This window comes from Eucalyptus grandis, chromosome 7 (assembly GCF_016545825.1).
Source record: "Eucalyptus grandis isolate ANBG69807.140 chromosome 7, ASM1654582v1, whole genome shotgun sequence".
Taxonomy (NCBI): Eukaryota; Viridiplantae; Streptophyta; class Magnoliopsida; order Myrtales; family Myrtaceae; genus Eucalyptus; species Eucalyptus grandis.
In genome coordinates this window covers 32390203-32404898 of record NC_052618.1, presented here as the reverse complement: position 1 = coordinate 32404898, position 14696 = coordinate 32390203, and the positions used below count along the sequence as shown (strand labels likewise).

Below are 14696 nucleotides of genomic sequence, written 5' to 3'. Positions count from 1 at the left end.
TGTTGGTTGACCTCATCGCCGTGGCTCGATCGCCGCCATGTGAACTTGCCCCACAGCATGTCTTCTACCTCTCATCTTTGCTATCGCTTGCGGCTTCAGTCCACAGGTCTACTTCTGTTGAGAAAACTCCTACTAGGTTTTAAAATTGACAAAACTCTCTAATTCTAACGCCTTTCTTAAGAGCAGATAGTTTATAAGTTGTTTATGAGGAACCATTGAAGACTACTCTTAAAGTCTATTCCATTCCAAAAGCATATCCCACTCTGATGAGTTCAAAACAAGATAACGTCCAGAACAAGAGAGTCCAGAACTAGATTTATCAATTTTGCGACATAGATCCAGGATGAATTTATTTGGAATTTATTCTGCAACAACTAGTTTTTTGGCAAGGGAATTTATTTACTATCTATACAAATATTGATTGAATCAATCATAAATTGATGAAATCAATCTTGAAGATAGGTTCTTTTTTTGGGATGAGCATAATAGGAAAATCGACATTCTTTTCGGATCTACAAGTCAGACAACTCAAAGAAGTAACCTTCATCTATCAAGAAAAAAATGCCAAAGAGGTTGTTAAGAAGTTTGGAATGGAAAACTGCAACAAGACTGAAACTCCTATGTCAAGCTTTTCTAAACTTGATAGGATGAAGATGGAAAGAAAGTGGACCAAAAGACCTATAGAAGTATGATTAGTTCTTTTATTTATCGTACTGCTTCATGTCTTGATATTCCTTTTGGCATGTGCATGTGTGCTAGATTCCAAGTTAATCCTAGAGAATAACATCTCTGTGCTATTAAACGCATTATCAAAAAAATTGCCACTAATCCAAAGTAAAGTCTATGATATCCAAAAAAATGAGATTTTACTCTACTTGGATACTCGAACGTTGATTTAGTTAGTTGTAGAATTGATAGGAAACGTACTTCTAGGACATGTCAATTTCTAGGATAGATGTTAGTGTCCTCGTTCTCAAAAAAAAAAAAAACATCGTCTCTTTCAACAGTAAAAACAGAATACGTTGCTCTTGGCAGTTGTTACTCTCAAATTCTATGGATTTGATAATAATTGAGAGACTTTGAGAAGATGAATCTGAAATCAAATGCGACAACACGAGTGCTATCAATCTCACCGAAAATCCCATTCTCCATTCAAGAGCAAAGCACATTGAAAAATGATGACATTAATATTCAGTTTGTTGATTCAAAGAATTAACTAACAAATATTTTCACCAAATCCCTGGAGAAAGGTACGCTTGAATACATTCATGAAAAATTACATGTTACTTACCCATCTAGTTAAAGTTTAGGCAAGCCAGACTCAATAGTACAATCTTCTAGAAGAGACATTATTCTAAAAGCATATTTAGACTCAAGGAATTGTAATTCAAATATTGGCGCATAAGTTTCCTTTCTTATCAAATAGGTATGAATATTTTATAGTTATTCAAATTTTTAATTGCCTTTTATGGCTTTTGGAAATTGTTATTTATTTTTCATCATTTCCTAATTTTTCGTAATTTAACTAAAAATTTCCAAAAATTTTCACTTATTTTCAAAATTTTAAAATTGGCAATTACTTTCTTTTGCACCCTTTCGTTTGCCTCAGCTCATTCTCTTTAAAAACCTTAATCTTCTCTCTCTTCCTTCACAATCATCCTTCCTCTGCAAAGCCTACTAACTGAAGTAGTTCTTCTCTCTCATTTTTGATCATCTTCCTTTGTGCAAACCCTAAACTCGATCGCTCTTCTACACCCTCTCACAACCATGTCTTCAAAATCTTCCAAGTTCGTCTAAGTCTCTTCACAGTGGAAGTCCTCTCGTCTAGCCAGTGGAGGGCCTCGATCTACAAAGGACAAATAGACTCACTTAGATCTTACTAGAGACGAATCTCCATGAAGTGCAAATTGACCTTCTGCAAAGCAAGAAGTTACTCAAGAAGCAACCCCCTATTTTGGTGAGAAACCTAGATGTTCTTTTTAAGCATTATGAATTTTTGAAGAAAAGAGGAAGTCTTATGGATTTTATTACCAGTTTCTTGAAAGAAAATGGGTATGGAAATGAGATGTTGTTTTTGCAAGCCACAGAGAATTTGGGATTGGTAAAACCTAGAAGAGGTGAAGAAGAGTTTATAGTATTTCCTTCTGATCCTAGGTTTGGGACAAAGAGTCAGGTAAAGGGTAAGAAGGAAGATGATGATGAGTAGTTGTTTAAGAATTTTCAGCCTAAGAAAGGTATTGCTGTTAGGGTAAAAGGTTTCAAAGGAAGCAAATGCCAAACATGAGTGCGAGTGACCCTTGAACAATTGATTTTGATTTTATGGAAACAATCAATGTTTCTTTTAGGGAGAAGTTTACAAAGCTTTAAATGGGAAATTTTTGCCTAGAAACATCTGATACATACCCAGGACTGATTGCCTATTTTTATTCAAACTTGTCTACTCTGTCTCCTACACATCTCCAGTTCACTATATGTGAGAATGTCTTTAATGCTAATTGTCGCGACCAATTTTTCAGGTGTGAACCACCTAGTTTGGCTAATGGATTGCTAAGCCTAAACTTAACTCGGGCTCTCCCAAGCCCATACCAATTCGCAACTTAGGTTCAAGTTCTTAACATGCAATTAATTTTCAATTAGGAGTCGCCACTAATCAATTTATGGTAGGTCGATTAGACATCTAAGTAAAATAATGGGAGAATTATTTTACTTCTACGAACAAGAGATTTTGGATACGAAGACTTGATTACGTTAGATTTCTCTAACGCCCTTTCGGTACCTTTCTCTTTTATTTTTGAAAAAATGTTTGGCAAACAGCTTGAATGGATTTTAATTCACTTCCCTAATGATCATACGAGTGCGCAAACCACCAATTTAACACTCAGATAAAGTAGTGAATAAATTATAGGACTTACCTCAAAGCAACGAAAGCATCTGCGTTGTTAGATCATAATTCACATCAGCAATCCTAGATACGATTTCTAATTAACACGCAATCACTCAATTTTTACTTTCGTTTTAATGAGAATCATGCAATGCAATATTACTAATCTAACATGCAATGATATGGCATGGCAATATGACCTAAACTATATGACATATGTAAAAAAAAAATGATTTTTTGTGTTTTCTTAGTGAACATGCAATAATTAAATATGCAATCTAAATTAACCAAATGACTTAACTCTAATGACGAGGAAGTTCTAATTAAATGAACCTAGTAATTACTAAATGACGTGCATTTCATGAACCCAATTCTATATGACGTGCACATGATTTTTATTTTCTTAATAAGCATACAATCTATCCTGATATGCAATGACGTACAAAGAATGCCCTAATTTCTAACTTTTCTTTTTCTTTTATGAAATTCAAAATTAAAATGGCCAAATAATTAAACATGCAATTCAAATTTAAAACTAACATCCTAGATGTATGTAATCTAATTCAAAGATATCATCTAACCTAGACATCATCTAAACATGCATTAAAAAAAACTAACTAACCTATCATGCAATCAATCCTAATCTACATGGGATGTGAATGCAATTTTTTTTTTTGTATTTTTGGAATAAATGGAAAAATTAAAAGATAAACACTAAATCATCCATGATCATTGAAAATATTATTCACCATTCAGATTGAAATTCAAACTTGAATATCTCGCTAATAAAATCAATAAATTGATTTTAAGCCTTAAAGATCAAGATATCAATTTTACTCCCGTGTGAATAATTATTCCATCTAAAGCCTTATAGATAGAATAAAAATTTGTGCGGTTGCGATTTGGATGTTACATCAGAGAATTTCAATCATGCATTGGAAAACACTTCAAACAAAGAGATAAAATACTCAAAAACTAAAACAAGATAAACAAATCTACCTAAGAAATTAAATCTACTAATCTGCCTAATAAAATAAAATAAATCTATACCTAAATTCGAATTTCTTCCAAAAACCCAATCGGTAGAACGGACCAACGGTGGGCACGGCACAGCACAACTCGGCTCTAGGGCAACGGTTGTGGCGGTATCTCGGCGTGGCTTGACAAAGTTGCGACAAGTTCAATGGGCTATCGTTCGGGACACAAGAAATCTGCAAATCTATCGAAAGTTCAAATAATTCGTCGGGAGGTTTGCCGGTGTCGCTAAGGTTTTGCCAATGTCGGGCTAGGCCGTGAGATTCAGGCTTGAGAAAACAGCGGACGTGCAATATTGGGCTGGAGACGATGCTGTTCCTTGCAATACATCCTGGACTGGCGCCTCTCACGGACACAACACTTAGTAGGGAAATCTGGAACGCCGGGGCACTTCAAGACCACATCTGAACTACTGATGGAAGCTGGGATGCGGTGGGACAGCAACAAAACACCTGGCCTGGCAGATCAGCGGGAGCAGCACCTGGCGTTTGAAGATCCAAACGTTTGCCTGGAGAGCTGATGCTCGCCGCTGCTATGGGACGACAGCAGTACATCGAAAGTAAAAAAGAGAGAACTTTTTGTCGTCAATTTTCCCTCGCGATCCGCCGCTTCTCCTCGATTCTCACGTGTGTTTCTCAATTTTGTCGTGTCCTCGATTCTCCGACCCCCTAAACATCTCATATGCATGCGGCTTTTATAGGTGAAGGACTAGGATTTTAATTTCTTATTCGAATCCACGTCCGCAAAATTTCTTCACCAAATTATCTTATATTGATAAGGATCCAAGATTACAATAGAATTTTCTTTAAATCCAAATCTTGCAAGGATAAATCGCAATATCTTCCTATCACATATGCCCTATCCCAAAAAATTCATATCCCAAAGAAATTTCAAAATTTTTATTTTTTTCACGAGATAATTTTCGATCATTAAAACAAACGGGCTTGTGTCAATTTGCATGTTTCATGGGCTTAGTCCGGCCTGTCAATTTAAAACTTAAAACCACTAATTCAAACCCACCTGTCACCGGTCTAATAAATAAATGCAAAACATGTAAATTAAAAAGTGCACCTACATCTATATGCTATTCAATTAATATTTTTTTCGGGAATAAAATTAATTTCTAATTTTCTATGCAATAAATGACTAATCGGGTCGCCAAAATTTAGGTGTCAAAACTAATATAAAATTTGCCAGCTGGCCTTTCGAGTGTAAAAAGATGTGATTTCATGGCCATTATTTTTTTGAATGAAGAGGTGACCAAGTTTCTAGTGAAGGATAAGATTCAAAAAGGAAGTGTAACCTACTCTAGATTGTCAACATCCAATATTCTGCTTTATAAGATTGTTATCAATTGCATTGGACCCAAGGCTGCTTTGAAGACAGAGTTTCCAAATTTGAAGCCAAAATGATGTGGGCTATTAGTAACGGAGTTGCATTCTCTCTGCCACCGGCCAATGATTCACTAATCAATGGTTTGATAGGCCAATGGTTCAACCGGTCAACGGTCCAACCGGTTGGGTCAAAATTGGTCGGGTCAATTCGGTCAAATCGGATCGGATCTGGGAGAATCACTTGGGAAGTTGACGGAAACAGTTGTTTTCGGGACAAATCCACAACCTGGAACTTGAAACTTTTGCTAGTGTTTTCTGATTTGCTGTATAATTCAAATCCTGGCTTGATAAATTCTCTCAATTCTGCTGATTCTTCGTGTTTGAATAGTTGTAAACATGGAAATTTTTCCATGTGAAATTTCATTGCAGTTTGTTAGTATAGAAAGTTCAGTTTGTTAGTATAGAAAGTTGATGAAGCCAGAGACGTGTTCCCGAGGAGAGTTTGAATGTGAAAACAACGACTACTTATGTGTTTATTTTTGTTGCTTGGAAAAGCAACTTGGAACATATTCCCTCCTTAATAAATTTGCATTAGAGGCAAAGTGTGGGCCGGTAGGCACTTCCTTCTCAGTGCAGAGGCAGAGATGGTATATGTTCCTGGACTGACTGTTTTGGGTGGCCTCTTATGCTTTCATCCGGCTAACTTGGGGTACAAGATCGGAGGATCCATTGAGCATGAATTATCGAATTGCAGGGCCCCCATTTGCCTAGGCATTAAGAAAGAAGGATCTCTTCAATCCCTCACTCTGGTTCTTGGTTGATTTGGAAAGAACATAAGAAGAGAGCCAAGGAATGAAGACGCCTGTTTTGGTGATTATTGAGGATTGCTGAAAGATGTCACATTTTTTAGTATAGTGGAAACCTGTGCAAGCAAATGCTTGGATTGACGTCGTTGATGGTTTAACCTGTAACAAGCTCTTTTTTGGTTTATCTGAGTTTACGTTTAATATAGGTTTGCAGCCCCTTGGTGACCCCATAGTAGTTTATCTTTTATCCAGCAAAAGAAAAGTAACTTCGAGATGTTTTCTGAATTCTGGTCCATGTATGAAGGAGGTCCCAACTCTTCTGGTTTTTATGTTATCACCCAAATGATTGTGCTCAAAACAACTTGATAGGCTATGAGACAATTAGATTGGCCGCCAAATCAGTCCATAATTTCCTTTGTTGCCAATACCCTCTGCATCATTCCACCGAGCCTGGCAAGTGAGCTGATCAATATACCCCTTAACAGTATAACCATTTAGTTGATTCATGTAAACAACATATTCATGTATTCATGAATTATCTTGATTGTACTTGAAGAGATAATTAAAGGATTTGTTCCCTTATTTTGGCCAGTGACAAAGATCTCGTATCTGAGAAGATTAAAAATGTGGTGACATTAAAAATCCCAATGACTCTGTTCCAAATTCAGTACTACTAAAAACGTTACATGTTATCAGGCACTCCTGATATGAAATGATATTTAGTTCATTAGGACCGTCTGTGCATTGTGAGCACCTCACGAAAATATTGACAAGATGCCTTGCTATACATCTGGTTAATGGATCTTACATTCTGCCTTCTGATCTATGAACATTCTGTTTTTTCTGTATCCCTATATGCCTGGTAGATTGAGCTTAAAATGTGAACTGCAGTGAGCAGAAGTGTGTTTGAAGTAAAAAAATATGCTCCTGAAAATGGCCTACCAACCCTAAAAGATGTGCTGCTTCCAAAGACAAAGGGGTTTTACAGATGCTTGGAGGAGTCACGGGCGTCTCTAGGTTCGGGTTGTCTTAATTTTGCATCTGTTTTGACTGAGGGAGTGGGCGGTTTATAAATCTAATGGAGGTATCCAATATGGACCTCGAAGGTTCCACATAAATTGATCCCATAGTACAATTTTGGTCGGTATCATTTGTTACCAGGATTCCTCCGAATCAAACTTTCTAATGCTGAAGAAAATTCATTCCATATGGAACTTGAGAAGCTATATCTGAATAGGCAGTTGGTTCAAGATTTGACATGATAAATGAGGCGGTAAGTCCTGTTATTTCTCAAAATATGAATTGTCCTATGGAATATAAGGAAGATGAAATTACAGTTTTCTCCTTTAGGGAATAATATAGGGGATAAAATCGTCTCGAATTCTTCTATTACTGAAGAGGACATCCATAAATTGTAGTCCCTATATATTGGGCTGAATTGAAACAAAAACAGTGGCAAATCTCGTTTGAGGGAAAGAAAGACAAAAAAAGTACTACTAGGTATTTACAATATCAATGACTAGTGGAAGTCCTGTCTGTTGTCCCTTCCAGCTTGAGTGAGCTTCTTTCCTCTATTGCAGTTTATAATGTGACCATTGGCTACAAGTAGCATTGTCCATCTTTCATGGACAAAGCATTTGGAGCGGACCCGCGAAGTTCATGTGCAAGTGTGACATGTCTGCCTCGATGACATCCCCACATCCGAAAATGAAGTCACCTCTTTGCTGATGGACACCTTCTGCTTCAAGAATCAGTTGCTCTCCGACTTCCATTCTAAGGGCCATTTTCCTAATCCAGGAGCAGAAAAGGAGCTCTCTTGATGGTGAATTGCCTTTTGCTTGCTCTTGGAGTTATCTTCTTGACTGGCATATGTACATATCTCATTTTTTCTTCCATTTGTGATACCTGGCATCTGCAACCTATTTTAATATCCACCCAAGGCCAATTGCTGGCTCTGGGAAAGCTGTCATTACTTGCAATTTTGCCAAGTATTGATTAGGAAAAATCAACATCTGCAATTTCTTCCTCCATTAATTATTGTCAACATGAAATTTGTCTCTAGATGACTGGATTTACTGATTAGTTTTATTGAGGAGTACTCTTTTACTAATGAGGCACATTAACAGGATACGTTTTCTTCATATAGATGATTTCGTTTTTCTGAGTTACTGCTGTCCGGTCTTCCATTTGGCTTATGCAGCTTTCATCTTTTGTCAGACTCAGACATTTCTCATGAACATAATGAGCACTAAACACAATTCAATGAAAATTTAACTATTCTGTCCTAGCTACTAACTTCTGCTTTTGGGAAGAACCTGAACCATACCGTTTCCATATAACAGGTCAGTTTTATGTCAGTGATCTGAACTTGTTTAATCAGCATATGGAACTATACACGAGCAACCAAAACAAGGGATTATTACTTAATCTTTGAATATTGAGGACTTTCCATCCTATCCTGTACTTTCAATTGTCCATCAAACCTGCAAAGATCTATCTATTTAGCAGTGCAACAAGAGAGAGTTTCATCATAGGTTTTGATGTGCCACATGGTTGCAGTTGTTAATGTGACTTAGTTAGGCTCATGGATTTATAATCTTAGCTCCGAGTTTAAGATTAACAAGGAAAGTATCTTTGGCAACATATAATCCCTGGAAGGTTGTTATTAGAAGGGACACGTCAATGATTGTAAGAGTGACCACCTTTGACTATCATATGTCAGCCAATCCAGCTTGGATGGATCGTTTTTAGCATTTCGTAGGAAAGTAAAATGTGAAAAGGTTGTACTTTCGTCCTTAACATCAATTAGGGATTGAAGAATTCCTGTCCAAAGCTGATAAAGGCCTTTATATTTGAAAGCTGCATTTAATAATGATTATTCAACAAATCGAATGCCAAATGTTGATGTCTTCCGCTTTATTGAAGAGAGAAAGCAAGGCAAATGGAGGTCCACCGCACTTCCCTCGTAGGAAGAAAAACACATAGCAACAATTCTCTATAGCGACATTGAGGCACCATTGCAATTGGTGGGAGGCTTTATAATCCTCTGAAGCACCACTAGCCTTGATCTCTGGATATTGCAGCTGCACATATCGACATCCTTTCCCAGTCCTTTGACGTCCTTCATGAAGTCTCTCAGCTTCTTCTTAATGTCTGCTATCCCGAGCTTTACTGCTTCTGCTCCTGCCTCAGTTGGAAAATCAGCTCTCTGCAAGAAGCTCTTCATCTGTACCTCCAAAGGGTCAATCGTAATTCTCATTTTATCCAGGTCCTTGAGAGCAACAAAGATGCTGGCCTGTAGAGATTTTAGTTGTGAGAAATTATTCATGTAATCATGGTGACTCCTCTTTCAGACTTTCTTGCATTTTGGACTCCTAGACATTTTTCGCATCATTGTAGCTACTTAAAAATCAAGCCAGCCTCGCGATGTTCATTATGTTAGATGCGAAGACCTCAAGGGAAAAATATGGTTGTTGACTTGGTTTTACGAAATTATGGGGACGGTCACTGTAATTACAAAAAGGGAGGGAAAAGCTTTGTAGCACTCACTTGCATCGAGGTGATCACCTCCTCCCGTCTCTTCAGTGCTTCTTCACAATGCTTCCAAAGGGAGTCAATCCACTTGCCAATCACATCCATGGCGGTTGCAGCCGCTAGGGCAACAACAACTGGCGGAGAAGCCACCATAGCAGTTGTGACAGAATAGATTAGAATGGCTGCGAAAGTTACAACCGGTATCATGCTTGAGATTTTCCTCCACATCTGTATGCTCTTAAGCTTCTTCTCAATCTTCTTCTTCTTGATCCACAACTTCTTGAGCATGAACTTCTGTAGCTTGTAAATTGTCTGAAAGAGCTCAAAGAACTCCCTGGTGAAAGGGTCTCCGGTCTCCTTGAATTTTGTCAGTTCCTCCAAGATTTTTGAGTAACTAAATTTATCCGAGGTCTTTGCATCAGTTTCTCGTGAAACAGAAAAGCATGCATAGTTCACACCAACTTAACCTTGTAATGTTAGGATATCAAACTCTAGGTATCAACTCAATCTCATTGGCATGTTAGGATATGAAGTTGAATGCAAATGCACGGAGAAAATAGGGGAGATTGAATGAGTTAGCCAATAAATGAAAACAGTGAGCAAGAATCAATATACTAAGATACATGTGCTCGAAATGAAGTTGAGAACTGAGATACATGTACCTGCAACAGCCCTCCCCATCTTCTTCTTCAAAGCAATGAAGGGCGGTGAAAATCTGCAAATGGGCATCACGCACATGCTTCAAGCAATTCTCGAGGGAAGCACAGAAATCAAGGGTGGGCAAGCTGTCATTGAAGTAATCTTGTACAAGCTTGAAGCAGCTCTTCATTTCTCCAGATATCTTTCTTGCTATCCAAGATGACTTTGACCACTTCCTGGTTCATCTCCAATAGGCACTCGGTTATCTCTTTCAGAGAATCCAGTGAAAGAGTTTGGACATCAACCCCGGAAGCAAGAGTGCTGAGGACTTGGTTTGTCCTCGCTTGGAGGTTTGCGTTGAAGGTTCGCGGATCAGGGTCGGACTCACACGCTGCTCCATCCATGGGAGGGTTTCTTCTGGTGTTGGAGTTTGCCATTGACCTTAAGGAGAGATCATGCAAAAAGAGAGGGTGAGTACGCTAAAAGGAAAAGAAATGAAGCTGTTGCAGAAGTTTATCTCCCTTATAGAATTTCAGAGCATGCAAAAAGGAAAGTGAAAGGAAGAGAATGGGAAGGAATTCCGAATTATGTCAGAAGATAGAAAAGCAATGATACGAGACCAATGTTAAATACGATAGGAAAGGAAATAACCAGTGCTGGCCCAAAACAAGCAATTATATCAAAACTCAGAGCCAGAAAACGATACTCTACTTCGAGAACCGAGTCTGTCTAGGATGATGAATATAGCCAATTACAATGCATGGATTTGATGAGATTCACTCCACTCTCACATGGATGAGTGACATTTTATGCGAGAAAACATAGTATATGATTTGATACTGGGGTCACTATTGGTTTAATAAGCAAAAAGCACATATATTCACTAAATGACTTGAGTTTTTTTTTTTAATCGGATTTACTCTATTCCTACTATAATTCTTACTCTTAGACTTTTGTCATATCTTCTTTCAGGAGTGTAAGAGTCGAAACTTATATCTAAAACTACATCATTCCTAACCAAACTCAAGGTGGGGATTCGAATCTCCCAACTCTCTCTTCTCATGTGGCCACTGGGACAAACCCCAGTGGTTTCATATGCTATATTTGAGCAGCTAAAAAGACATAGAATTTACAATTTTGTTTTTAGGGGCAATCACTTAGCAGTAATAAATAAAGGGTCCACAAAAAGATTAAAAGTTTTAAAAGTTTTGTCTTTATCGTCTTGAGAAAAAGAGTTATATCATAACTGATTTTTTGAAGTTCAATCCACAAAAGAATTTGTCGATTGAGAAAACTAGAGAATTAAAAACAAAAGACGACTTAACAAATCTCGTTCACCTTTTATGAATATAGAAAAATAAAATTTTCTATCCAATTATTTGGATTGGATACCACTTTAAAAAAAAAAAAGGTTGGAACTTTCACACAAGATATAGACTTCATAATTGAGGAAAATGTCATATAAGAATACCAAAAGTTATTATCATCAAGTAAGTAAGAAGACAAGAAAATATGCAATTTCTCACAAAATTACCATTTGGAATGTTTGTCCCAAACCAAGAAAAATTCAATTCACTTCACAAACTGACATGCGCATCCACCGACCACGATGTGCTAGTGACCAAGCCGGCTAAACATAAACTCAGATGGTAAAACGAAAGGAATGAAATCTAAACGATGTTTGATCTAAATATTCATTATCGTTGAGTTCACGTAACAAAAGGCGGTCGAGCCTGAGTGTCCATCTCTTGCCTATGTATTAGGTGATTTTTAAGTGCTTAGATCATGAAGACGCCCCAAAAAAAATCATTTCTAGGGTTTGTCCGAGAGTCATCCCATCGAAATGGGCTAATACATACATTTTCAACCACAGCAAAGGAGTTCTTGAGTTAGGCTTTATGTGATAATCAAGCGTGGTCATGATTTAAAAAAAAATAATATGAGTGCCTTGTCTTATTCGTAGCCTGCATGGTAATCAACAGAAAGTTAAGATACCACAAGCTGTATAAGATCTAAAATCATAACAGGAATACAATCCAACAAGCAACATAACTAACTCTTTTTGCACCATTGAATATAAATTGGATTTTTCCTTACCTAAATGATCTGCTTCTTGCAATTGACTGCTACGGGGGAGAGAACTTGAGAGAGAGAGAGAGAACTTGTTGAATGTTATGAAGATGAAGCAGCCTCTCGTATGATTTTTATAGATCTTCAGATTCAATGATAAATTTGATTGCAACCACATAGATGGTGTGTGGAAGAAGCTAAATGCTAGGCAATGTTACCTAGAATGCTCATGCCACGTCAGTATTTCCTATTCCTAAGAAAATACCAAGAAGGTAGATTTAGAGCCGATCCATTAACACCCAATCTATTCGGTGCCATATTTGTATAGAGATTTGCAATGCAAATTATTTGGTGAGACAAACATTATGATACTTCCGTATTTATTATAGGACAATTACCTATATATCATGCGGATTACCCCTTTAGCTATCGGATACTTGCCATCATAAAATCTTGACAGCGATTTTCCTTTGTGTTAACTAAATTGTGTTAGAGATAGAAAATGTTGTTGTATCATACCTCTTTTTATTTTTCCCATAGAGATTACCTCTTACATCTTCTAGGTAAATATGCTTTGCATCTTTCATATTCTGAAATTAGAATTTAGCATGTTATATTTTATCAAAAGGAAAGGTTATATTGGTGCACGTAGGTGGCTCTCAATCTTCTAAGTGCCTCCATGGGCCCTTAACCTATGAAGCCAAAAACAATCCTACTTGGAGCTTCACTTGGGTGCCCATATCAAATAATAGTTTGGCTCGTAAATCGTTTTAATTGATCAGACGGTTGATGTTTTTACTAAGACACATCCATCGGAGCTTTTTAAAAATCTTTTATTGAAATTTCAATTGACCTCTTCTACGTCACCTTGAGTTTGAGAGAGATGTTGGAGGTATTAATCTTCCTTAATTGATTGCAATTGATTTTATTTGATATTGTAATATTTCATTGCTTTAGATATTTGTCTGAACAGTTTATAAATAGGCTCTTGTTTCATCAATATTATTCATATATAAATATATGGAAATTCTCTTTTCCGCTTTATTTTTAAGTAAAAAGAACATTACATCCACCATTTTAAACAGACGAATTTAGCTAAACAAGTATCACAAAAAAGTGATACATCACTTATGTGATTAGAGAACATGGAGGCAAAAGGAAATTCATTCTCTCTTGACTCTCATGTCAGAGCAGTTAGCACCCTAACAGAGGACAACTATTGTTGGTTGGGAAGTTGGAGAATTTTTAATTTATGAACTGGAGTCCAACAATTCAATTTCATTATTTGCGTCTAAGCTATTATGGGTCATGGCCATTTGCATAGGTCAATTATAACTTTGTTTCACCTCTTATTTACCTTACACCATTCTTAGGTTGTATTTGAGAAAATAAGTTCAATTTATAAATTTGAATTTATATGATTTCAACTACAATTTTTAGTTAATAATAATAAAAAAGAAAAAAGCTATCAAAAATCTCAAATTTTACTCAGTGTGATAAATTTACATCAAACTTTTTTTATGACACAAAAAATTCCAAATTTTACCAACGGTGACACATTTACCCCAAACTCTATGGTTGAAGGGCATTTTCATCTTTTACTTTTAATTTTTTTTTCCTTTTACTTTCCTTTATCTGGTTTTCCTTTTTGGCAAGGGTTGTCCTATTTGGATCTAGCGAGGGCGACCCTCGCCCGATGCTAATGAGGGTGGCCCTCGCTTGAGTTTGGCTTCTCTCCACCAGCCATGGTGGGTGAAGAAAGAAGAAGAAAAATAAAAAATAGAAAAATTAAAAAAAAAATTAAAAAGTAAAGGACGAAAAATGCTCTATAATTTGAAATAAATGTATCACATGACTATAAGTTTGGAGTTTTTTATATCATGGGAAAAAAATTGAGATAAATGCGTCATAGTTGGTAAAATTTGAAATTTTTTATGTCAAAAATATTTTTGAGATAAATTTGCCATAGGAAAAAGTTTAGGATTTTTTTATTTCTTTTTCCTAATAAAAACTTCCCTAGTTTTTTAGTCAAAGACTCAAAGGTCAACCACACCCTCCGTCTATCTCTGTGCCTTTCTTCCCATAGAACAAGCCAGGGACAGTGTGCCAAGCAACAGAGCGAGGGAGAGATGGCTGCCGAGAGCAGAGCTCAGAGGAGGATTCAATCTCTGTATCGTCATCTTTCACCACAAGCTTCTGATGCCCCGGCGAAGTGGGCCCAAATTTGCATTATAATTTCCAAGTTGGAATAATTAATTTAATTGATTTAGTACTTGGAAATGTGATTTAGTTTATTTTGTGATGATTCAACTAGAGGAAGTAATTAGAAAGTTGCCTAGAAAACGCTAGACTTGGCCCTTATAAAGGGAGGCTACACAATTAAGATACACTACCACA

General features: G+C 36.8%; 1 protein-coding gene across 1 annotated transcript; it reads right to left on the bottom strand.

Moving 5' to 3' along the window:
• Positions 1 to 9051: 9051 nt before the first annotated feature.
• LOC104455559 (UPF0496 protein At4g34320) lies at positions 9052 to 10419 on the bottom strand. Its single transcript, XM_039317741.1, has 3 exons — positions 10253 to 10419; positions 9606 to 9984; positions 9052 to 9351 (listed from the first exon to the last, which is right to left on the bottom strand). The coding sequence occupies exons 1-3, from the start codon at positions 10417 to 10419 to the stop codon at positions 9052 to 9054; spliced, it is 846 nt and encodes a 281-aa protein (XP_039173675.1).
• Positions 10420 to 14696: the final 4277 nt, after the last annotated feature.